Source organism: Rhinatrema bivittatum, chromosome 7 (genome assembly GCF_901001135.1).
Source record: "Rhinatrema bivittatum chromosome 7, aRhiBiv1.1, whole genome shotgun sequence".
NCBI lineage: Eukaryota > Metazoa > Chordata > Amphibia > Gymnophiona > Rhinatrematidae > Rhinatrema > Rhinatrema bivittatum.
This window is the reverse complement of record NC_042621.1, coordinates 178,388,848-178,414,562: the sequence shown is the minus strand read 5'-3', so window position 1 is coordinate 178,414,562 and position 25,715 is coordinate 178,388,848. Positions and strand designations below refer to the sequence as shown.

The following is a 25,715-nucleotide window of genomic DNA, read 5'->3' as shown; positions in this document are numbered from 1 at the left end:
CCTTCTATCACTCCAAACTAGCTGTTTACAAGGTTACTATTAATCAGGTAAAGCATATGTGGTTTTCCTCTCGTCACAGTGGCTGCTTCGCAGCCTCGTGAATTGTTTAAAATAGTCCACTCTTTGATTACATCCCCTTCATGCAATTCTTTAGCTGTATCTTCTACATTGTTTGTCATTTCTCTCTCTCTTTTTTTTTTTTAAGATCACAGCTCTGATAGTCCTTTAATTATCGAGTTCCAATTTGCCTGCTTCACCAACTTGCCATATCCTCTTCCTGGCAAGAATTTTCACCCATCCCTATCTCTAAATTAAGTCAGAAGAAAGATAACTTTTGTGTGTTTAACTCATGTTTTACTGCTCTGATCAAAGTTTTGTGCGCTAACATTGGCCCCTTTATCGCTGGCTCTTGTTAAGGCTTCTTTTTATGAAGATCTATTGACCTCTGTGTTAATAGTAGTGGCTGTATACTATTAAAAAAGACTAATTTGGATCCTTAGGATTTCTCAAATTACCCTCCCATGACCTCTTTACTGCTATTATATAAAATCATCGAGAAGATAGTACATAGCCAGCTGCAGAAATTCTTGGACACTAGTTACTTTTCTCAATAGCTCACGGTTTGGATTTTGACTGCTTAACACACTGAATCTCTTCTGTTGTCAAACTTTGACAGTATTCATCTGGGCTCTCATTCTGGCATTAAGTTCTTTCTAATAGTACTTGACATATCTTCAGCCTTCGACACTCTTAATCACAATTCACTGCTTGACCATTTGAGAGCACTGGGTATTGCCTCTACTATTTATTCTTGGTTCTCCTCTTTTCTCTCTAACTGGTCTTACCAGGTTATGATCGGAGACACCTCATCTGATCTACATCCTCTTACCACAGATGTCCCACAAGGCTATTCACTATCTGCTATTTCTTATGGGGATTCTACGTATTGGGATGGGTCTCAGGTATAAATTGCCACTGATCACATGCAGTAGTTATAGGGAAGGAGATAAGAAAATAAGGAAATCATCCCAGGATCTCACAGTGCAGAGGAGTTTATTGAAGAGGAGAGTTTTGAGTAGGTCCTCAAGGCCTAGTCAGTTTGAGGACTTTGGGATTAAGAGTTTTGAGGTCTTTGGAGAAGTGATTTTTTTGCCATTTGGATCAACTCCTGACTGAGAGAGAAATTACTGGAAGAAAGGGCTGGATCCCGGTTTTTGCATCTTGCGCTGAGTTAACAGCAGGGTGGAAGACATTCTAATTTTGAGAAGTATTTTTGAATCTGGAGACATTTTTTCATCAACCCTGGTGAATACTGGAATTGGAGGAGAATTCACATACTTTTATTGGGGAAGGCATTTGGGAATCACTCTCTAGATATTATTTTTCAAGGTTAAGTAAACCTTTTTTATTATTTGACCACCACCTTTGGACTCTGAACTTTTTATTCAAGTGTGCCTTTTTGGATCAACATCCCCCCTCACTGTGAGTATTGAGCAAAGAATGAGCATGACTGTGCAGCCTGGTAACCCCACCACAGCACCTAGGGTCCCAGAGACTCAGGTTTCCTCCCGACCATAGAACACCAACCCCAGCGCTGAAGTTTGGTGCAAGAGAGTTAGAAATCCAGGAGCATAAAGACAGCTCTGAGACTTGCTGTAGCCCCTGATCAGGGATCCTCCGCCAGAGAGGGGGGTTTCATGTTGTTATAAGATCTTCCTGTTTATACTCTTAAAATACTTCAGTTTGTTCAGAACACAGTGGCTAAGTTGATTGCTGGACTAAAAAATCCTAACCATATAACAGAAATACTGGAACGGTTGCTCTGGCTTCCAGTTATCTAAAGGATCTGTTTTAAGATCTTATATTTATTTATTTAAAATCTTTTCTATACCGTCGCTAAATTAAATACCATCACAAAGGTTTACATGTAGGCACATATTTAGTTTTACATGTAGGCACATATTTAGTTTTTAATTGTATTCATAGAGGTCAGCCAATTTGTTTGGCAAATTTGATATGTCTTTATAGATCACCTAGAAATCTTGGCTTATTCAAAATGGAATTACTAAGGATACCTCCCCCTCAGAAAATGTGATTAGAGTATACAAGAGCAGTTTTAAGCTATGTAATTCCTAGTTTACATAATGTGCTCACTGTAGATTTAGGGGGAAAAAACTACTCTAAGTTTAGGAAGAGCGTTAAAGCTTGTCTTTTTAATCAGGCTTTTACAAGATAATTGCTGGATATCCTCTTTGTTGTTGATGTGATATAAAGTGATGTGTACTGTTATTATTCATGATTTTAAAATATATTTGTTTTATTTTGAATTTTGTTCATTTATTTTATAATATATTTTATGCTGTTATTGTAGAAGTTTATGAATTATCTCAGAGCACAGCAGGATGTCGGTCCTCACAAAGAGGTGACATGATCCGGTGGAGGCCAGCCCAAAACTTTTATTTAAAATTTCTAGAACTTGACTGTGCCCCTACTGGGCATGTGGAGGCTGGCATAATATCATGCGCCCATGCAGGTGCCCCTTCAGTCTCTTCTTTTCTGTGGAGCTCATAGGTCATGGATCACACTCTTGCTTTTTGAGGATTTTTTCAATCCTAATTCAGGCAGGAATCATTCGTTGTGGAGTCCATCAGTCTTTTTCTGCCTCTTAGAATGTCCTTAAATAAGTTTTTCAGTCATTTTTGTAACTTTATTTTTGTTGTGCCCAGGTAGGCACTTGCTCCAGTGCACCAAGGGGCATCAACTGCTCCCAGTCATCAAGTCATTCAATTTTGCTTTGTTAGATTTTTTCATCCAGTCACAGATAAGCAAACCAGTGGCTTTAAACAGTGCCTCTGATATGACAGGGTGATGTCTATCATGGATCCCCATGATAGATGTTTCCTGTGCCTCAGGGCATTGCATGATGTCTCAGGGTGTTGTTATTGCACAACTGTAACTTCTAGGAGGCATCTGTTCTGGTTGGAACTTACAGAGAAGCACTTTTGGCACAAGGTCAGCATCTGAGGCACTGACATCGATGGACCCAGAAGTTGCACCAAATCCTGGTGATGCATTGACACAAGGAAGATGTAGAACCCCCTTGACATCGAACATCATGAAGGATTGAGGAGACAGGCCATCATCTGCCTTTTCTCATCCAAAGAATGCAAAGTGTTCCAATTCTTTGTTTCCAGCATTGAGGAGTTCTGATGCTGACCATCAAGCAAAGATGACAAAGCATCAGCATCTTTCTCCATGGTGCATGATGATGGGATTAGGGGACATTTTGGCTGTAGCCAGGAATCCCCCAAAGTGATCCCATTGGCTCAGTGTAACTTCAGAGTTGTGGGTCTCCCTCCAAATTGACCTCCAGACCCCTCATGGGAGAAGCATCTACATTAGGAATTACTTCTGAAGGAGCTCTTCTGCCTCTTAGAAATCAGTATTTTTTAGCCTGTTCCACCAAGGGAAAGATGGTGGGAATTTTACTCCAAGTACTTCAGTTATCTTCTACATCTGTTTGAATTAGATCTCAAGATCCCACTTAAGAGTACATTTTAGTACAATTGTCCCTATCATATGCATGTAGAAGGTTGACCAATCTATGTAGTCTTTGGTTGTCTGATTCATTTGGAGGCTTAATTTGAAGCATCCATCAGGCCTCCTGCTGTACCCTGGGACCTCAACATGGTACTGAGCCAGCTGGTGAAAGCACCTCTTGAACCACTGCGCTCCTGTAACCTGAACTACCTGATCTGGAATGTCATATTTTTATTAATGGCGACTGTAGCACACAGAATCAGTGAGCTCCAGGCTCTGGTAACTTAGCTATCTCATACCAAATTTTTACATAATAAGAAGGTGTTATGCACCCATCCTAAGTTTCTGCCTAAGGTGGTGTCAGAAATTCACCTGAACTACTACTACTTAACAATTCTATAGCACTACTCAACATATGTAGCACTATGCAAAAATATATGAGATACTCCCTGCTTAGTAAAGCTTACAATGTAATTGACAAAAATACAGGGCAAAAGAGACTTTGGGAATTTCATTTTTCTTAAGCAATGGTTAAAAATTAATGAGGCTGTAAGCAGGTCAGGAGTTAAGATTTAAAAGCTGCCCCAAAACGGTGAGTTTTTAAACAGGATTTAAAGCAAGAGGGAGCATGATGCACTAGCTCAGGAAGCCTACTCCAAGTATATGGTTCAGCCAGGTGGAAAGTATGGAGTCAGAAATTGGGGTTAGAGGAGAAGGGCATAGGTAGGAGTGACTTGCCTGATGAGCGGAGTGCATGAGAAAGGGTGAGGTAGCAAGGAACTGCAGAGTGAAGGCTTTGGTAGGTGAGTAGGAGGATCATGAACTGTAGGCAGGAACAGATATGCAGCCAATGTAGTGACTTGAGGGGTTGTATGGGTGTAGTGACTTTGGTGAAAGATAAGTTGTGCAGCAGAATTTTGGATAGATTGAAGTGGAGAGAGATGACTCACTGGGAGGCCTGGGTGTATAGCAGGGCTAAGCAGGAGGTGAGGAAAGAGTAAATAAGGGTTCTGGTAGTGTGTTTACAATGGAAGGGACAGGTTTTGGAACCCCACAAACCAGTCAGTTGTCCTTCCAACATTCTTTCCCAGGCCACATGTCCTCCAAGGTTAACAAGCATTGCATAGTTTGGACTGCAAGAGAGCCTTGGCCTTCTACCTGGAGCAGACTGAAGCCAATTGAAAGTTCACCCACTTTTATGTTTGATTTGACACTGATAAATGGGGGATTGCTATTGCCAAACAGACTTCCAATTGGATAGCAGTTTGCATTTCCTTCTATGGCCCTGGGGGAAGGGGGGGGGTCATATCAAGGCTCATAGTGTTAAAGCCACAGCGCAGTGTTGGTAACCCACCTAAGATCAGTCTCCATGGAGGAGATTTGCAAGGCTACAGGGTGGCGTTCTCTCCACACATTTAGATCATGCTATTGCTTGAACAAGGACTCCTGACACCACAGTAGGTGTGGCCAGTTTGTCCTGCAAGTCTCTTTGAGGTGTAGAACCCAAATGCATCCCTCTTAGGGTCTGTTGTTTTTGTTCAAGACTGCCTTTTACATGAAAAATATAAAGGAAAAAAGGCATGTTGCCAATAAAAGCAGTTCTTGTTTTGCCCATTGGCACTGTTTTGATTTCACCTTTTTGTGTTCAGGACAGTCTGTATCTAGGGATTCTTCACTTGTGAGGACGCGGTCCTGCTTGTCCTCGGAGAAAGCAGAGTTGCTTACCTGTAACAGGTGTTTACCGAGAGCAGCAGCATATCAGTCCTCACGAAACCCACCCACCTTCCCTTGGAGTTGCTTTCTCCAAATACAGCTAAGAAACTAGACTGAGCCCCCATATAGACACATGGTATTATGCCAGCCTGCACTTGCCTTAGAAACTTTGACATAAAAGTTCAGAGCTGTGCTCTATCAAATGATGTCACCCACTTTGGAGTACTGATGTCCTGCTGTTCTCAGAGAACACTTGTTATAGATAAACAACTCATTTACCATGAGCTGTTCTTATAAGATGTTTTATTATATGTTTCCTCCTCCTGCTACACGCGGCGACCGAAGACCTGCGCGACCGGCGCCGGAGCCCCACCGGGGGAAGGTCAGGTCAGTGCTCGGCCTCCCCACCCGGGGGACCCCAACGCCAGCCGCGCGCGCCAAGGCCCAATCCGGCGGACACCACGAGGTAAAACGCTAAGGCCCGCCCAAATCAGAAACTTACCAGCCAACCAGAGAAAGCCCGACAGGGCTTTAAATCCCGACTGCAGGCGCCATTACCTCCTTTTCCTCCTGCTACACGCGGCGACCGAAGACCTGCGCGACCGGCGCCGGAAGCCCCACCGGGGGAAGGTCAGGTCAGTGCTCGGCCTCCCCACCCGGGGGACCCCAACGCCAGCCGCGCGCGCCGAGGCCCAATCCGGCGGACACCACGAGGTAAAACGCTAAGGCCCGCCCAAATCAGAAACTTACCAGCCAACCAGAGAAAGCCCGACAGGGCTTTAAATCCCGACTGCAGGCGCCATTACCTCCTTTTCCTCCTGCTACACGCGGCGACCGAAGACCTGCGCGACCGGCGCCGGAGCCCCACCGGGGGAAGGTCAGGTCAGTGCTCGGCCTCCCCACCCGGGGGACCCCAACGCCAGCCGCGCGCGCCGAGGCCCAATCCGGCGGACACCACGAGGTAAAACGCTAAGGCCCGCCCAAATCAGAAACTTACCAGCCAACCAGAGAAAGCCCGACAGGGCTTTAAATCCCGACTGCAGGCGCCATTACCTCCTTTTCCTCCTGCTACACGCGGCGACCGAAGACCTGCGCGACCGGCGCCGGAGCCCCACCGGGGGAAGGTCAGGTCAGTGCTCGGCCTCCCCACCCGGGGGACCCCAACGCCAGCCGCGCGCGCCGAGGCCCAATCCGGCGGACACCACGAGGTAAAACGCTAAGGCCCGCCCAAATCAGAAACTTACCAGCCAACCAGAGAAAGCCCGACAGGGCTTTAAATCCCGACTGCAGGCGCCATTACCTCCTTTTCCTCCTGCTACACGCGGCGACCGAAGACCTGCGCGACCGGCGCCGGAGCCCCACCGGGAGAAGGTCAGGTCAGTGCTCGGCCTCCCCACCCGGGGGACCCCAACGCCAGCCGCGCGCGCCGAGGCCCAATCCGGCGGACACCACGAGGTAAAACGCTAAGGCCCGCCCAAATCAGAAACTTACCAGCCAACCAGAGAAAGCCCGACAGGGCTTTAAATCCCGACTGCAGGCGCCATTACCTCCTTTTCCTCCTGCTACACGCGGCGACCGAAGACCTGCGCGACCGGCGCCGGAGCCCCACCGGGGGAAGGTCAGGTCAGTGCTCGGCCTCCCCACCCGGGGGACCCCAACGCCAGCCGCGCGCGCCGAGGCCCAATCCGGCGGACACAACTCGACGAAAAGATATAAAAAGACAAACTAAAAGATTAAAAAAGCAGGGACACACGCTAAGACCCGCCCATAAATAATATAGCTAGCCAACCAGTTAAAGCTCAGCAGAGCTTTAAATCCCACCCAGCTAGGCGTCGCGCGCCGTGCGTCGCACGCCGAAGGAGCACGACAAAGGGGCTTGCCCCTTTGTGTGCCCCTTCGTGTGAACCTGAGCACAACAAGAAACCACCTATGCTAAACGACTCTGCCACACAACCCAGCCTACACTACAGAAGCACGCTACATCAACGTTATCCAATCCATTTGTCCAGCGACCTCATTCTCCAGGGCCCATACACATAACAGCCTTTCCAACACTCACAAGCTGCTCCAGCATGTAATCAGACTCTCCAGCATTCATCCAGCATTCTCCAGCACTCATCCAGCCTCCAGCCTCTCCAGCATTCATCCAGCATTCTCCAGCACTCATCCAGCCTCCAGCCTCTCCAGCATTCATCCAGCATTCTCCAGCACTCATCCAGCCTCCAGCCTCTCCAGCATTCATCCAGCATTCTCCAGCACTCATCCAGCCTCCAGCCTCTCCAGCATTCATCCAGCATTCTCCAGCACTCATCCAGCCTCCAGCCTCTCCAGCATTCATCCAGCATTCTCCAGCACTCATCCAGCCTCCAGCCTCTCCAGCATTCACCCAGCCTCTCCAGCATTCACCCAGCCTCTCCAGCATTCATTCATCCGGCCTCTCCAGCATTCATCCGGCCTCTCCAGCCTCTCCAGCATTCATCCAGCCTCTCCAACCTTCTCTCCAGCCTTCTCTCAGCATTTTCCAGCATTCAGTCCAGCATTCAGTCAACCTCACCAATACTTAGCCCAGCATCTTCAATATCGAAACATTGCTCCCAACCAACTGAACCACAACAATGCACCTCTGCACCATACCCAAAATCTGGCATAACCTCAGAAAGCACACAAAACCTGCAATTCATCACATCACACGACAACAAAGGCTTTTACCAATAATGATATCACCTATAACACAAATCTTAGGACTCTCTTTATTTACATTAACTCTATTCAATGCTCAGTCTCTTTCCAAAAAAATGGACATCCTCAGTGACTATCTCATAGAAGTCAACCCAGATATCTGTGCAATTACAGAGACATGGCTAAAACACACAGATATTGTACTTACAAATCAACTGCCCATTCAATCTTATGACTTATTTTCTGTCCCTAGACCCAAAAAAAGAGGTGGGGGACTCCTCCTTGCAGCAAAAAAAGGACTTAATATAACTTTACAACTTACCAACGCCTCCACCAAACTAGAATTCTCCCTCTTTAAATCGGATCAAATCCAAATAGCCTTAGTCTACGCCCCACCAGGTACCCTAGAACTGGATCCCTCCCCACTGATCGAACTTATAGCTAAACACATAAACACTGAAAAACCTGCTATAATCCTCGGAGACTTTAATTTACATGTAGACGCTACTCCACAATCTATCAACTGCCAAACCTTTCTTTCCTCACTCAACCACTTGGGCTTCGCTCAAATTATCAACAGTCCTACCCACAAGGCAGGCCACACTTTGGACCTCATCTTTATTAACGAACTCTTCAACATTTACACCAACCCCACTTGTTTACCAGTTCCATGGTCAGACCACAGAGTCATCCACACAACCCTTAGGATCAACAAACCTCCACCTCAAATCACTACCAAATCCACCATCCAATTCAGGAAACCTTGCTCTCTAGACATACTCAGTGAAAAGATGTCCGAAGCTTTAAATCAACTTGACCTCACAGACGCAACAACTGCTACCACCTCTTGGATCAATATTAACAATAAAATTGCAGATAAAATCTGCCCAACCACAACTAAAACCATACAACCTACATTAGACAATAGAAAACCTTGGTTTACAGCCGAACTTAAATCCCTCAAACAATCTCTTAGAAAAAAAGAGCAAAGCTGGAGAAAAAACTCATCCACTTCGACACAAACCATCTACAAATCCCACCTCAACTCCTACAGGAATACTATCCTTAGAACAAAGAAAGAATTCTATGCAAAAAAAATACACAACTTCATTTTCGACTCAAAGGCCCTTTTTTCTTACGTCTCCTCTCTAACCAAACCATCTCCTCTCACGATCCCAGACCACCAAGCGCTCAACAAAGCTAACGAGCTAGCCAACTACTTCAAGACTAAAATCACTAACCTTACCCATTCAATTACATCCAATAGCCCCACCTTAACACACCATCTAACAACAGTGCCGCAACAAAACACAAGCTTGGACTCATTCGAGCTCACTTCTTCACTGGAGATCGAAATACACTCAAAAAACTAAAACCATCCTCACACCCATCAGACCCATTACCAACAAATCTCCTCATTGCCATACCAAACACCATCTCAAAACCAATAGCAGAAATTATCAACACATCCCTGTCTCAAGGCTCAGTTCCTAACCAGTTAAAATTGGCAATCCTGAAACCGTTACTGAAGAAACCAAATGCTTCTCCATCAGACCCAGCTAACTTCCGACCGATTGCAAACTTACCACTCATCGCCAAACTGATGGAAAAAATTGTCAACAAGCAACTGTCAGAATATCTGGAAGATCATAACATTCTATCCTCAGCTCAATATGGCTTCCGAAAATGACTAAACACCGAATCTCTCTTATTATCGCTCACTGATACCATCCTCGTGAACCTGGAGAAAAAACAATCTTACCTGCTGGTTCTACTTGATCTTTCTGCGGCGTTTGATACGGTAAAACATACTACACTTATAGACCAACTAACTAATATAGGGATCAAAGGCACAGCTCTCAAATGGTTTCACTCCTTCCTAAGCAACAGATTCTACAAAGTAAGGATAAACAACAAAGAATCGCATCCAATCCTTACAGAGCAAGGAGTCCCGCAAGGATCCTCACTTTCTCCCACCCTATTCAATATCTACCTCCTCCCTCTCTGCCACCTACTCTCAAACCTCAAGCTTACCCATTACCTCTATGCAGACGACATTCAAATCCTTCTCCCGATTACAGAATCCCTTCAAAAAACCATCACTTACTGGAACGAATGCCTACAGCCCATTAAGGAATTACTCTCAAGCCTCAACCTAGTATTGAATGCCAATAAAACCGAAATGCTCATTGTCTCTCAGGATCCTCTCACAATCTCCTCTAGCTTCTCTCTACCAAACGCTAATAACATGTTCTCACCGGACGTCAGAAACCTTGGAGCATGGCTTGACAATCATCTTAACCTAAAAAAGTTCGTAAACAATACCACGAAGGACTGCTTTTACAAACTGCAAGTCCTCAAAAAACTTAAACCCCTCCTTTATTTCTCCGACTTCAGGCTAGTACTTCAATCCATAATATTATCAAAGCTCGACTATTGCAACTCCCTGCTACTAGGTCTACCCAACAACACGATCAAACCATTACAGATGGTACAGAATTCTGCTGCCAGAATTCTAACAAGCACTAACAAAAAAGATCACATCACCCCAATCCTTAGTAATCTACATTGGCTTCCCATTAAACAAAGGATACTCTATAAGGTACTCACAATCATCCACAAAGCGACAAACAAAATAGCTCCCATCACGTTAAGCTTTCAACTCCAACCGCACACATCTTCCAGACCTATCAGAAGCGCTTACAAAGGATCACTGCATGCCCAACAAGTAAAATCATCTCTGAGCAAAAGAGCGCTATCCTTAGCAGGCCCCCACCAGTGGAACATGCTCCCCCCAAATCTAAGACTTGAACCCAATCATCAAGAGTTCAAAAAAAGGCTAAAGACTCTTCTTTTCCAACAAGCCTTCCCAGACTCACAATCCTACCAAGACGGAAAGTCTTCCAAATAAGAAGTATCCCCTAATTATGGTCACATACCAAGTCCTACCTTCAGGTCTCTGCAAATAAGAAGTATCCTCTGCAAATCCTCTGCAAATCCTCTGCAAATAAGAAGTATCCTCTTCCAAATAAGAAGTATCCCCTAATTATGGTCACCATACCAAGTCCTACCTTCAGGTCTCTGCAACTGGACAACAATCTTTGAGTTCTAAAAATTAATCTTATTTATATTTTCCTCTGCAACTGGACTACAATTTCTAAGTTCAAAATTCATTTTATCTTATTATTTATATTTGGCATGGTTAATATGTCACTATATCCAAGTTAAATATTTAAATTATACAGTTTATATTACATAATTTTATTAATTACAAGTAAAACTATTCTATATTATTGATTATCATTATGTTAAATTGTCATCCAGTTATAATGTTCCATATGTACCACTGTTCTATGTAAAGCCCCCTTATCTCTGTTGGGCAGTTTATCGTTATATGTAAACCGGAGTGATTTATAGTCTCTATAAGAACCTCGGTATATAAAAATTAAAAATAAATAAATAAATAAATAAATGTTATATAATTTGTTTCCAATGTTTAGTTTTGATTACCACATTGTTATGAAAGGTGGCACAAATTAATAAACTACTAACAGTAGTTACAAAGTGACAAAAAATAGACAGTATCGATAAATAAAATGTTAAACTATTAGTTTATAAGCTAAGTTTGATATGTATTTTAAAAAAACGTATATACCACATAACCTGTTTGTACAATAAATGCGGTTTACAAAAATGACATAATAAAATTAAAAATATTTGGAACATACTGACATTGCAAGCAGGAAACTTGCTAACTGATATTTCAGTCACATCAGGATAACTTTCATACAAAAAGAAAATAAAGGAAACAGAAAATATGATTGCAGAAAATTATCTGCATTTTTCATCCTTCACTGCTAACTAGACTAACACACATGCCACATTAACAAAAGAAAGTATGAAAAAAAAATCCTGCTGGATTATAAATATAGCAAGGTACTGAGATAATAATGTACAATGAAATTGACATGAAATGTTTTTTATAAGCACTTTTATATAATGTATCTATCACATGGGTATACCTGCATATATGTATGTATTTGCAAGCACTTTGTAGTCCTTTGGACACAATATCATAATAAGCTCAAAATGAACTATTAATCAGGAAATAGTTAAAAAAAAAAATGAACTATTGACTTCCCAGGATTTCAAATAGTGATAATAGACATAATGGTATGGTCAAACTTGCATCTCCTGCATTTTTGTTAGTGTTAATGTATGCTGATGTCTCTCTCACCACTGAAAAAACACATTGTCACTTATTGGGGAATAATCTAGAGACAATATTGTTTTTATCACTGTTCCCTCTCTCTGGGTCAATTTTCTTTTTGGCCTAACAATTTCATACTGTTTCTTTTGGCTTCCAGCTCAATCAGAGCCAGGCTGGATCGTAGATCTGGTCCTGGAGTGCCAAAAACAAGTCTGGTTTTCAGGACATCCACAATGAATATGCAAGAGATATATTTGCATACAATGGAGGCACTGCATGCAAATACACCTCAATCACATTCATTGTGGATATCCTGAAAACCAGACCTGCTTGTAGCACTCCAGGACTGATGTTGCCTACCCCTGCTGTACAGGCTATGGCACCATGATTATTCATTTGCAGCTACAAGCGTCTTCTCCATTTTTAAACCTCTCCCACATTTTGTCTAGCCTACCTGTCAGACGGCTCTTGGCCAAGGGCCATGGGTTCCCCAGATCCTACTGTGCATGCACCCAGATTCTGTTCACTAGTTGTTGTTTTTCAGTGCCTGTGATGGGATCAGTAGTTTCCATTGTTGATCTCATTGGCGTGCAATATTGGTTATTTCTCTACCTAGTGTAAAATGATAGAAATTAAATACATCACTGCTGAAGAAGGAAGGTTTTGGTTATTTGTGAGGAGTGAAAAGGATCACAGGAAGAGATATCCTCCAGGCACAGATTACCCTGTAAACTCAGAGAAAAGGAAAAAAGAAATCTTTGTAGATTGTCATTGACTTGGTGAAAAATTGCAAAAATATTCAAACCAAACATAATGGTTTAAATACAGATTTATAGAAGATTGTTTTCTATTTCTGATTTCAGGTTTTCTATCACAGCTAGTGTATGATCGACCCCTGGAAGAGTGCATTCGTGCTGGACATTATGCAGCTAATGTGGTGATTCGCCGTGCTGGCTGCACATTCCCAGAGAAACCAGACTTCAAATAACAGAAACCCAGATGGATCAGGCATAATATTTCTGTTAATGGGATTGTTGCCTGAATCTTGCCCTTTACCTATATGCCCTTCACCTGCATCAAGGCTTCTGTACTTCTATTCATTTACTCTATGAAATAAAATCTTTTACAGGCTGGTTTCTATACCATAGTACCTCACCAGGCATTATTTGTTTGGGTTGCAGTGATGAGTAAAGCCCTTCCAACTGTGTTCACCAGCCTATAAAAATGCTATTATTATGCAGTTCTTTATCTCAGAACCTCAAGGAATTGTCTGTTGGTTAATTGTTTTATCATTTCTGTAGAAAACTATAGTCAGTTCATGTGCATCCTTCAAACTGGCAGCCATCAAAGAAGCCAGTAAAGTTTACTCAGTGATCTCTATGTTGTAACCTCCTTTCCTACTGTATTGTCAGCACTATACATATACACACATCTGTATACTTGTATGAATGTATTTAATTTTTATAAATATACAATGAAAATGAGGTACAGAAATATTTATGCAGGACTCTTCTGCCAGGATATGCCAAACAGAATCTTAAACGCACAGTTTTAAACATTTAATGTACTTTGGATAATTGGAAAAATTTCATTTTATGTTTTTATTACAGTGTTAAGACAAACCCTGTAATGCTTGCACACATTACTTTACTATGTAATTTGATACGGACAAATAAAGACAAGTTCTCTTACAGTAAGCTGTCTCGCTATCATTCACAAACATAATTGAAATTGTTCTATGAATATATGCCAGTTGCTGTCCAAGTGTCCATATTTTTCATTTAGTTTAGGACAATCTGATTTGTCTAAGAATACTACAAAAGAGAATGTAATTTTGACAAGTGTATAAAGTCACATGAAAGCATTGACCATGAGTGTATCACATTTCATTTTGGATGCCACACATATGTAACTGGGAAAAGTACTTTATTTTTAGTGTCCCTAAAAATGTAACCACGAAACAGTTTAAAAGAAGATGATTCAGCACACCACATACATTGCTGCTCAAGCACGATCAACAACAAGTTGTTAGATTTTTCCTCTTCTGCTTCAATATTATGATAGTTAAGGATATGACTTTAATGGTACCAGAATAATGGGCTATATTATTTCAGGTGTTATTTGTAATACAATTTGCTGTTTTGTTTGGGGGTTTTTGGTGCTAAAAAAATGAAACACTTTTATTTCAGACAGAGAACTTTAATTCACAATTTCTCTTGAGCAAAAGAACTACTCAACTTCAATTTGCACTATTTTTGAGTTAAACTTCCTGCTCATTGGCATCTTCTTTCAAATAGTTGAGAGCAACATAGTATCTACTGTATATATATTAGAAACCACTTGCAGAACACAAAACCTAACCACCTTCCACATGGACAGCAACTAGATTAATGTATTACTTAAAGTAGTAGTACCCTTTGTAGGCACACATTTTTTGTTTATGAAAATGGAATGCAAAGAGCTAATTGATAACATTATATACATTTGGAAAGGAATTGCCATGGTTGGAACCAGCCAAGATGGTCTTAGAAAAATTCAACTATTGGGGAAGGGAGATTAGAAGGGAAGAGCAAGTTAGAAATTAAAAGTTGAGCTGCTTCGGCTGTGGATACCTGAGGATGTCATGACTTACCAGGGTTTGGGCTTTTGCCATCCCATGCTCCATCAACCAGCAAATCAGATACTGGGAAGTTGCAGTTCATCTACATTCTTTTCCCGGCTTCCTCAGCTGTAGACACCTCAAGTCATGCACTGTAGGATCAAATCACCAAAACATTGCAATTATATAGGATCAACCCAACAAGACATCCCAGCTACATCAGGTCAGCATCATTTCTTCCTTACTTTGCTTACTATCACTCCACTACTCTTCCTCTTCCTAATGCTGTCCCTCTACAGTCTTATTCTCTACTATAAACCATCCCAAATATCAGAGCCATGGCTTTCCATTTCTACATTCTACCTGCCTGACCATTCTCTTTTCTGCCTTATATACTACTCTTGAACTTCAATTTTCTTCCTCATATCCAGTCATCACAACTCTCCCTCATCCTTGTCACTACTGTCATTCCTCCTCCTTGCATACAATGTGTATGCAAATCTGTCTCATGCATATTCATGGTGGACATCCTGAAAACCTGGCCTGTTTATGGCTCTCAAGGACTGAAGCTGGCCACCCCTGCCCTATGCCCCTCCTTTCTCATATTCTGTATGGAATACTAGCTTTATTTCCAACAAGCTTGTCTAATTCATGAACTTTTTCTCTCATCCCTTTCATCTTCTCACTTTGAGACCTAGCTTTTATCAAGGACTCTGCTTCAATTGCTACTCTCTGTTTTTGAGGGTGTCTTTTCTCCCAGATATCGCAGTAGACCACAGTGGCAGTGCTGGGTTGTTGCTCCTCATGTTTTGCATGTTTCACTACCTTCTCCTTTCTCTATCCTATTCATTTTCTTTCTTTGAGACCCACTCAATCTGCCTATTCACCCCACTAACTCTCTGGGTAGCTGTCATCTATTGAACCCCTGATAAGTCATCCTCTTTCTGCAACAACTTAGACTCCTAACACTCTTCCTTCCTTGAACTATTTTTCCCTTTCTTTATTCTTGGTGACTTTAATGTCCACATTGATGACCCCTTATGCTTCAAAGGATAGACAGATTAGATGGCCATATGGTTTTCTTTCTGCCATCATGTTTCTGTGTTTCTATGTAAAGCTCCTTGCTTTGATTTCCTTAATTTGTCAGGCTGCTAGCCCCAAGGATATTCACAGTCAAAGTCTGGTGGTTCGAGACTGGATGCAGGATTGGAGTACAGATCAGAATTGGAGTAGGCTACAGCAGAACCAGGTTCAGTAGCTGGATTCCTCTGCACCCAGACATTCTTCAGTCTGCTGCACAGCAATTCCAGGAACTGGTGCAAAGTAAGTTTTCACTTGGAAGTCAATATTCAGAAGATTTGTCCTGCAAACTCTGAGAGTTAGCCAGACAAATCTGTGGGATTGAAAGTATCCTCCCAGTGAATGGGTACATTTTGTCCAGATAGAAATTCACCTGGACAAAATGAGGTGGATATGGCTGCATTCCCAGGGCACAGTTATACTTTAGCCAGACAGTGCTTTATGCACTATCTGGGTAAAGTTAGCCAGATAAATCTGGTCAATCCAAATACCTGTCCTAAAATTGACTAACTGGATCCACTTAGGAAAATTGTTAGTGAATGAAACAGAATGTTCAGGAGCACTTTTAGCTGATAAGTGCCACTAAATATCCAGGTAAAGTAAACTGAATAAAAATATCCAGTTCATTTTGCCTTTCTGGGCTTTTGAATTTATGAACGGCTCAGGGTTTATTCACAAAGGGGTAGATTTTCAAAAACGGCGCGAAGGCGTACTTTTGTTGGCGCTCCAGGCGCAAACAAAAGTTCGCGGGATTTTAGTAGATACGCGCATATCCGCTAAAATCCTGGATCGGCGCGCGCAAGGCTACCGATTTCGTGTAGCCGGTGCGCGCCGAGCCGCGCAACCTACCTCCGTTCCCTCCAAGGCCACTCCGAAATCGGAGCGGCCTCGGAGGGAATTCGCTAACGCCCTCCCCTCACCTTCCCCTCCCTTCCTCTACCTAACCCACCCCCCCGGCCCTGTCTAAACCCCCCCCCCTACCTTTGTTGGGGGATTTACGCTTCCCAGAGGGAGAAGTAAATCCCCGCGCGCCAGCAGGCCGCTGGCGCGCCTAGACGCAACCCAGAGGCGGTTCCGGAGGGCGTGGCCATGCCCCCGGACCGCCCCGGGCCGAAACCACGCCCCCGAAACGCCGCATCCCGCCCCGAAAATGGTGCGCTGCTCGGCCCCGCCCCCCAACACGCCCCCCTCGGAAAACCCCGGGACTTACGCGAGTCCCGGGGCTCTGCGCGCGCCGGTAGGCCTATTGAACATAGGCGCACCGGCGCACAGGGCCCTGCTCGCGTAAATCCAGGTGGATTTACGCGAGCAGGGCTCTTAAAATCCGCCCCATAAAGCAGGATCAACACAAAAGATACATCAGTTTTCTTCACCTTTGGTAGTTAAACATAAACCCAAAGATTTTCACAAAGTTAAGACCCAAGTAGCAGGTCGATACAGTTATGCCGCGTTAGAAAGAGTGCGGCAGTGCCAGGCGCACCCTTGTTCCCCGCACGCACAGTTCTCTTCACCTACCGCTCGATACTCTCTTCAAATTGCATGCAAATGCATGCCGCGTCTGCAAAGCGTTAGGCAAGCGTTAGGCCCGCGCAACCCATTTTACTGTATAGGCGCTAATACAGCGCCTATACAGTATCCTGGGTGCGCTGGTACCTGTCATTTCAAATTACATTTGAAATGACAGGCACCAGGAAGTGGATGGTTCCCCCCCCTCCCAAAGCAAGGCGCAGGGCGAAAATTAAAACGGGAATAAAGTGTAAAAAATGGGGGTAAAACCAAAGGGAGTAAAGTGTAAAAAACCATGGACGACCTCCATATTAACACTGCAGCGTAAGTTGTTTATATATATGTATAAATACCTGTCACTTTCCGAATCCCCCAGGCGTGCGGTCATCGAGGCGGCGGCGGGAGCCGGCAGGCGGATGGGCGCCCATTCATCCAGGCGGTGGCGGCGGTGGGAGCCGGCAGGCGGGTGGGCGCGCGTTGGATCCAGGCGGCGGCGGGAGCCGGCGGGCGGGTGGGCGCCCGTTCATCCAGGCGGTGGCGGTGGGAGCCGGCGGGCAGGTGGGCGCGCATTCTATCCAGGCGGCGGTGGGAGCCGGCGGGCGGGCGCGTGTTCGATCCAGGCCGCGGGCAGGTGGGCGTGCATTCATCCAGGTAGAGGGAGCCGGCGGCCAAATTTTTCAGTGACAAAATTACTAAATAAGGGCCTCATTTTTCCAATATCGCAGTGGTAACGCATGAGGGGGCGTGTCCCATACAAATAAGGCATTTTTCGTGCAGCGGGAAAACATCATGCACCGCGATAAACAACCAATGAATCTTCGCAGTACACGAAAGACTCCAAACAGCCTATGTCCAGGTTCATCAAAAACCTTCCAGAAGTAGGTCAGAAAGGTTTGGAAATTGGCAAAACTAGGGTGGTCTCTCTTCCCATAAGGATGATGCCCAGGCCAGGGCTTGATCAGAGAGGAGTGAAATTATATAGGCTATTTTAGCTCATTCAGATACAAAGCTGGCTGGTTGGAACTCGAAGTGGATTAAACACAGATTAATAAACCCCCTACAGGCTTTGGAGTTGCCATCGTATCACAGTGAAGGTGGCAGGTGGAGAGTGAGAGTATTCTGGGGAAAGGCCGGGACAGCGATCTGTCATGATAGAGCTGGCAGAGAAATTGCCATGGCCAAGGATAGCTGCAGTTTGAACAATCACTGAGATGGGTCTTGCAGCACCCCTATCATCTGGTCTTGGTTTTTCTGTTGCTGCTGAATCATGCTAGAGAGTTCTCGCAAAACATTAGGAAGCGGGAAGTCAGCCGGGTTCATGGCTCAAGCAAACTGTAACACGGTAGCCCTCTGGCTACTTCTACGGTCCTTTCAGGACTGTCACAGCCTGAGGTGTGTAACCTTTTGGACCATTGTTGGTTTAGCACTATCTGATCAAGCAGATCTGGCTCCCACAGGTGACAAAGAGGCAGGCAAGAGTCGGGGCAGGCAGAGTATATTTGCAGAGAGGAGTACCTAGTCAAGGTTGGGACAAACAGCGAGCAAAGCGAGTTCAGAACAGTCTGGGTCAAAGCAGAAACAGGAACGGCAGGAAGTGAATATTCAGGTTCAGGAATAACAGGACCTGTTACTTAAGCATGAACTGGGCTTCCTTAAATACTTACAACAGTGCTTATGAAATCAAGCTTTATAGGACCTGAAGACAGGACTTCCTGTCTTCAGGTCCTATAAAGCTTGATACTTCCTCAGCATGTCCCTAGTCAGTTGCAAGATGCTGGAGGCCATGCAGGAAGGCCACAGGGAAGCGCAAGATACCAGGCTGGGACCGGGACAGAAGTACTGAGAGAAGGCTGCAATGCAAGCTGCTGTTGTCGGTGACACATTACAGGGGCATTTAGGTTGGGGGAGTTAAGAATGCATGCAGAATGGCATTTTTTTAAATTTGTGCATGTAATTTTTTTCCCATTTCTCTGCCTGCAATAAAAGGAAGTGAAAAGTCCACAGGGCTTCTAGGCCCTCATACTCATGGAACCAAATTCTCATAGAAAAACTATGGATGTAAAATGCATTTTGAACTTCAGGTGGCTCATTTTTTTTCAAACCGTGTCAACATAACTTATTTACTTTCCTTGTTGGATAGTCCTCCCCTTGCCTGGGCCTCTCCCTTGTGGGAATGAGGTGATCCTGTCCTTGGGAGCTTTGACAACTTTGTGCGATAGTGTCATCTGATTTTTAATAAACCCAGTCAAGCCTTGTCTCCACCACAGAATTCCTACGTATTCACCAAGGCACTCACACCATGGGCAAGTATGCTCTAGGGTTTTGTACCTTGGCCTCCGAGCTTGGCTGAGGAATGCAGAATTTGCGCAGAATTCTCCCATCCCACAGATTTCCTCTCGTCTTGCAGAATTCACTGCAGCCGAATACTTCTCCCTTCTGAATGCTCTTCCGGAAGAGGAAGCAAAACCGGAAGCAATGCGGTAAGAGCGAAGTTCACCATGCATGGAAAGTGGAACCATAGTGGCATGGGCACGCCCACGGAGAGCGGAGACATCGCTGGCAAGGTTCCCGCATGGAGAGCAGAGGCAGCGCGGCACAGGCGAGGTTAGCAAACTGCACTGTGCAAAGGCTAGGACCCTACAATCAAAGAGGGGGAGAGAATGAGAGAGGGGAGATACAGAGGGGAATGAGGGGGGGGGGGGAGAGAATGAGGGGCGAGAGAATGAGAGGGAGAGAGAGTGGAGAGAGAATGAGATGGGGAGATAGGGGAGAGAGAGAATGAGAGGGGGAGAGAGAGAATGAGAGGGGGAGAGGGAAGAGAGAATGAGTTGGGGAGAAAGGGAGGGAAAGTATGCGAAGGGGAGGGAGAGGGGAAGGAGGAGGGGGAGAGGAGAGACTGTTTTTAGTGGGAGCTCGAGATATGAGGGAAAAGCAGGTGAATGGGGACAGGGGCAGAGGCCAAAGAGGATTCATATTTCTATTTGTTCTGAGCCAGAGGTCTGCAGCCTTTAACATGTGTGCCCTGGCACTGGACAATTGAGTGGACTCTGACTTCTGCTGCAAAGGTTGCGTTTAATGAAAAATCATCTCCTGCTGCACGAGACTGGCTCCACAGCAGCGGGAGATGTTTGGTTAAATGCGACTGCTGCTGCATGTGAGGCTTGGAGCTGGCTTTCTGATTCAGGTAGCGGCGGTGGTCATTGTCTGCTCAGCTGTCCATTGCTGTGGGTTGCTGCCCCTGGCCTAGAGCAGGTGGAGATGTGAATCCTCCTTTGACCTCTGCTTCTGTTCCTGTTTACCTCCTTTCATGAAATTACTGGATTGCACTGAAATGCAGAAATATCGTGTTATCTTGACAAATAAGTGTGCAGAATTTTCCAGAATTTAGAAAATGTGTGCGCAGAATTTTCAATTATTTGTTGCAGAATTTTCAATTTTTTTGTGCAGAATTCCTCCAGGAATAATCTTCTGACAAGGTCTGTTTGGGAGACTAAAAGATGTGTTGGTAGGCCAAAATCTTCCCCCCTCTTTGGAATCACTCATTGCCCTGGCTTTCTGTGTAGACATAAGGTTCCAGAAACAAGCTCAGGAAAAGAAGACATCTCATTGATCTACCCGTTTGGTTCCTGAATTTCAATACTCCAGGAACCTGCCATGGAACCTATGTTGATTACTGCCTCCGAAGAACCCATGCAGTTAGGTAGGACCCGACTCTCGGAAGAAGAGAATCAGAGGCGAAGACAGCATAACCTTTGCCTCTATTATGCAGCATGGGGGCATTTCACTAACTACTGCCCTGAAAAGCCAGGAAGTACTTGAAAGTGTGGGGCTTAATCAGGAACACTATATTAAGTAATCCAGCTCCCTCCCCACAGCCAGTGGAACCGGTATGCCTCACCTTCAGGGAACACACTGTGAAGACCAAAGCCTTACTTGATTCTGGAGCAGGTGGCAATTTTATTCAAGAGTTGCTGGTATGCCATGTCAGTATGGTTGACCTACTGTCACCTTGAACACACTTTGCACCATTTCTTCAGTCTATGGCGATCCTCTGCCTGGATGCATGAGCTTAGTCTCCTTGCCCATTACCATGCAGATTGTTCACATCAAGAAAGCACTGAATTCTATGTGCTGACTCAGACTCAACCTGACTTCAATTGACTGTCCTACATTGCAAATTGTGCATTGGGGCCCCCTCTTGCCAAGAGCATTGTGCCACTTCGGTTACATGGCTCAGACTACCTTACCTGATCTGCCGGGCCTGCCACTCCAGTACACATCACTTACCGGCCTATGCTATACACAACAACCTAGAACTTTGACGCCTCACAGCTCTGCTGATCACTCGGACTCCTTGAAGCGTTTCGTCACAGAAGTAGATGCTACTACAGGGGAAGTAGGGGTTATCCTCATTCAGCACAACAATCCAGAAACCTTCGAGCCATGTTTTCCTTTCCCCGAGAATCCCTCTCCATCATGTCACTTCAAAGCTAAGGAATTCTTGAAACATTCACCGGAACTCATGTTGAACCTCCCAGGCCCCCAGATGGGGAGGGGATCCCATCAATATTTTCCTCAAATGGTAAAGACCAAATGTCTGGGAAGGGGCTTAGAAGGGGGTAGTGTTAGGATTTGTGGCTACAGGAAGTTTCCCCGAACCGCTGGACTCGCCCCTGGGATCTGCTGATGCATTACCTAGATCTTTTGTAATCCATCACCACCTATCCCATGGGATAGGTGGTGATGGATTTTGTAATTCATCACCACCTATCCCATGGCTCTGCGATGGGAACCTCAGAGACCAGTGCTGCTTGATGATATCGCATAGCTGGGAATTTAAACCCCAGCCATGCAAATGATGCCCCAGCAACGTGTCCCTTGCCTCGTCCAGCCTTCCAGTCTTGCCTCATCCAGCCTTACCTCATCCAGTCTTGTAGCCTTACCTCATCCAGCCTTCCAGCCTTGTCTCATCCAACCTTCCAGCCTCGCCTCATCCAGTTTTGCCTCATCCAGTCTTGTAGCCTTGCCTCGGCCAGCTTTACCTCATCCATCCTTTCAGCCTTGCCTCAACATGCCTTGTCTTATTCCTGCTCCTGCCCCATCTTTGTTGCCTTGCCTTGTCTCCCTGCCTTGTCCTTGTCCCTGTAGTCTCATCTTGCTTTACCCTGTCCATCTGGTCCTATCTTATACCTTTATCTCTTGTCAGTTTTGGTCTGTCTCTCCACTTCTGATCTCAGTTCTAGACTTAGACCTATCCCTTGCTTGCCGCCTGGACCTGAATTTAGCCCTCAACCATGACTATGTCTTGTCTGCCACCAGTCCCGACTCTTGGCCTGTCTTTGAATTCTGTCTTTATTCCTTCAAACCACATAAGTCATTAAAATCATCCATTGTACCTGAAGACTAGAGGGTGGCTAATGTAACCCCAATATTTAAAAAGGGCTCCAGGGGTGATCCGGGAAACTACAGACCAGTTAGCCTGATTTCAGTGCCAGGAAAAATAGTGGAAAGTATTCTAAATATCAAAATCACAGAACATATAGAAAGACATGGTTTAATGGAACAAAGTCAACATAGCTTTACCTAAGGCTCACAAATCTGCCTCACAAATCTGCTTCACTTTTTTTAAGGGGTTAATAAACATGTAGATAAAGGTGAACCAGTACATGTAGTGTATTTGGATTTTCAGAAGGCATTTGACAAAGTTCCTCATGAAAGGCTTCTGGGAAAAGTAAAGAGTCATGGGATAGGTGGTGATGGATTACAAACTGGTTAAAAGACAGGAAACAGAGAGTAAGATTAAATGGACAATTTTCTCAGTGGAGGGGAGTGGGCAGTGGAGTGCCTCAGGGATCTGTATTGGGGCCCTTACTTTTCAATATATTTATAAATGATCTTGAAAGGAATATGACAAGTGAGGTAATCAAATTTGCAGATGATACAAAATTATTCAAAGTAGTTAAATCACAAGCAGAGTGTGATAAATTGCAGGAAGACCTTGTGAGACTGGAAAATTGGGCATCCAAATGGCAGATGAAATTTAATGTGAATAAGTGCAAGGTGATGCATATAGGGAAAAATAACCCATGCAATAGTTTCACAATGTTAAGTTCCATATTAGGAGCTACCACTCAGGATAAAGATCTAGGCGTCATAGTTAATAATACATTGAAATCGTCAGTTCAGTGTGCTGCTGCAGTCAAAAAAGTAAACAGAATGATGGAAATTATTAGAAAGGGAATGGTGAATAAAACAGAAAATGTCATAATGTCTCTGTATCGCTCCATGGCGAGACTGCACTTTGAATACTGTGTTCAATTATGGTCGCCGCATCTCAAAAAAGATATAGTTGTAATGGAGAATGTACAGAGAAGGGCAACCAAAATGATAAAGGGGATGGAACAGCTCCCCTATGAGGAAAGACTGAAGAGGTTAAAACTGTTCAGCTTGGAGAAGAGACGGCTGAGGAGGGATATGATAGAGGTGTTTAAAATCATGAGAGGTCTAAAACAGGTAAAAGGGAATTGGTTATTTACTCTTTTGGATAATAGAAGGACTAGGGGGCACTCTATGAAGTTAGCATGTGGCACATTTAAAACTAATTGGAGAAAGTTCTTTTTCACTCAACGCACAATTAAACTCTGGAATTTGTTGCCAGGGGATGTAGTTAGTGCAGTTAATGTAGCTGGGTTTAAAAAAGGTTTGGATAAGTTCTTGGAGGAGAAGTCCATTATCTGCTATTAATTAAGATGACTTAGAAAATAGCCACTGCTATTACTAGCATCAGTAGCATGGGATAGACTTCGTTTTTGGGTACTTGCCAGGTTCTTATGGCCTGGATTGGCTGCTACTGGAAACAGGATGCTGGGCTTGATGGAACTTTGGTCTGACCCAGTATGGCATGTTCTTATGTTCTTATGCCAGCTTCGGAACCCAAGGGCTCAGTCCGTCGGGGAGGTAGCTGGTACAGGTGAAGCTCTAGCCTGGCCTGTGCCAAAGTGTATTCTCCAGCAGCTGACATAGGCCTCATGGGCTTGCCTGCGAGGCAGTGTCAACTACACCACAGTACAAGGGGCTCACGCTCACCCCACTCCTTACAATCTCAAGCTATTTTGTTGTGGTCTAGCTCTTGGAGCATTAACATGGATGTTTGTGATTGAAAGGAGCAGATCTGCAAACAGATTTACTTGGGGTCTGCATTGTTGGGAAATGTCCATAAGAACATAAGAATTGCCATGCTGGGTCAGAACAAGGTCTATCGAGGTGGAGAGACCAATTGTGAGGTTGAAGGTAACAATTTAGGGAATTCACCAGAACAACAGCTTCTCCTGCAAAATGAGTAACACAAAGGTGAATGGATCTCTCTGTTGTTTACGACTGTGAAATAGCCGGGAAAATCTTCAGGCTGGAGACACACTTCACACTGACTCCAGCCTCTCTTCTTGCAATTTTAACTTTATTATAACATCAAAGAACATACTTTTGAATGCATCTTTGATATGCCACTAGATGCTGAACTTTGCATGCTTTGTGGTCAGTTGAGTCATTTTTAAGCATATAGTTGCGATGGAGAAGGTACAGCGAAGGGCAACCAAAATGATAAAGGGGATGGAACAGCTCCCCTATGAGGAAAGGCAGGGCTGTTCAGCTTGGAGAAGAGGCGGCTGAGGGGGGATATGATAGAGGTCTTTAAGATCATGAGAGGTCTTGAACAAGTAGTGTGAATCGATTATTTACTCTTTCGAATAATTGAAGGACTAGGGGGCATTCCATGAAGTTAGCAAGTAGCACATTTAAGACTAATCGGAGAAAATTCTTTTTCACTCATCGCAAAATAAAGCTCTGGAATTTGTTGCCAGAGGACGTGGTTAGTGCAGTTAGTGTAGCTGGGTTCAAAAAAGCTTTGGATAAGTTCTTAGAGGAGAAGTCCATTAACTGCTATTAATCCAGTTTACTTAGGGCATAGCCACTGCTATTAATTGCATCCGCAGCATGGGATCTTCTTAGTGTTTGGGTAATTGCCAGGTTCTTGTGGCCTGGTTTGGCCTCTGTTGGAAACAGGATGCTGGGCTTGATTGACCCTTGGTCTGATCCAGCATGGCATGTTCTTATGTTCTTTTTGTATGTATTCCACATTCTTTGAAATGTATGCCAGAAAAAGTTAAAATAAAGAATTAAAAAAAGAACATATATATTTAGCAGACTGCCTACCTCCCAGCAGTGTACCCTCACCTTGGATATCTTAGAACTTGTATACAGAAGCTCCTTTCCTGGAGATGCTGGGGCCTCCTGATCCCAGCTGGGCTCAAACCTTTATTCCCCTCCCAGTAGGGTCCCACCCACAGAGCTCTCTCTCCCTGCAGGACTTAAGGGGACCAGGCATCAAGC

General features: G+C 44.4%; 1 protein-coding gene across 6 annotated transcripts in view; it reads left to right on the top strand.

Annotated features, from left to right (window-relative positions):
- Positions 1-13,839, top strand: part of ADK (adenosine kinase) — a 1,085,903-nt gene extending 1,072,064 nt beyond the window's left edge. For all 6 annotated transcript variants that reach the window (XM_029609562.1, XM_029609558.1, XM_029609563.1 and 3 more), the window contains one exon: positions 13,006-13,839. In XM_029609562.1, coding sequence (XP_029465422.1) covers positions 13,006-13,130 — 125 coding nt within the window. In that variant the 3' untranslated portion in view covers positions 13,131-13,839. The remainder of the gene's footprint in view (positions 1-13,005) is intronic.
- Positions 13,840-25,715: the final 11,876 nt, after the last annotated feature.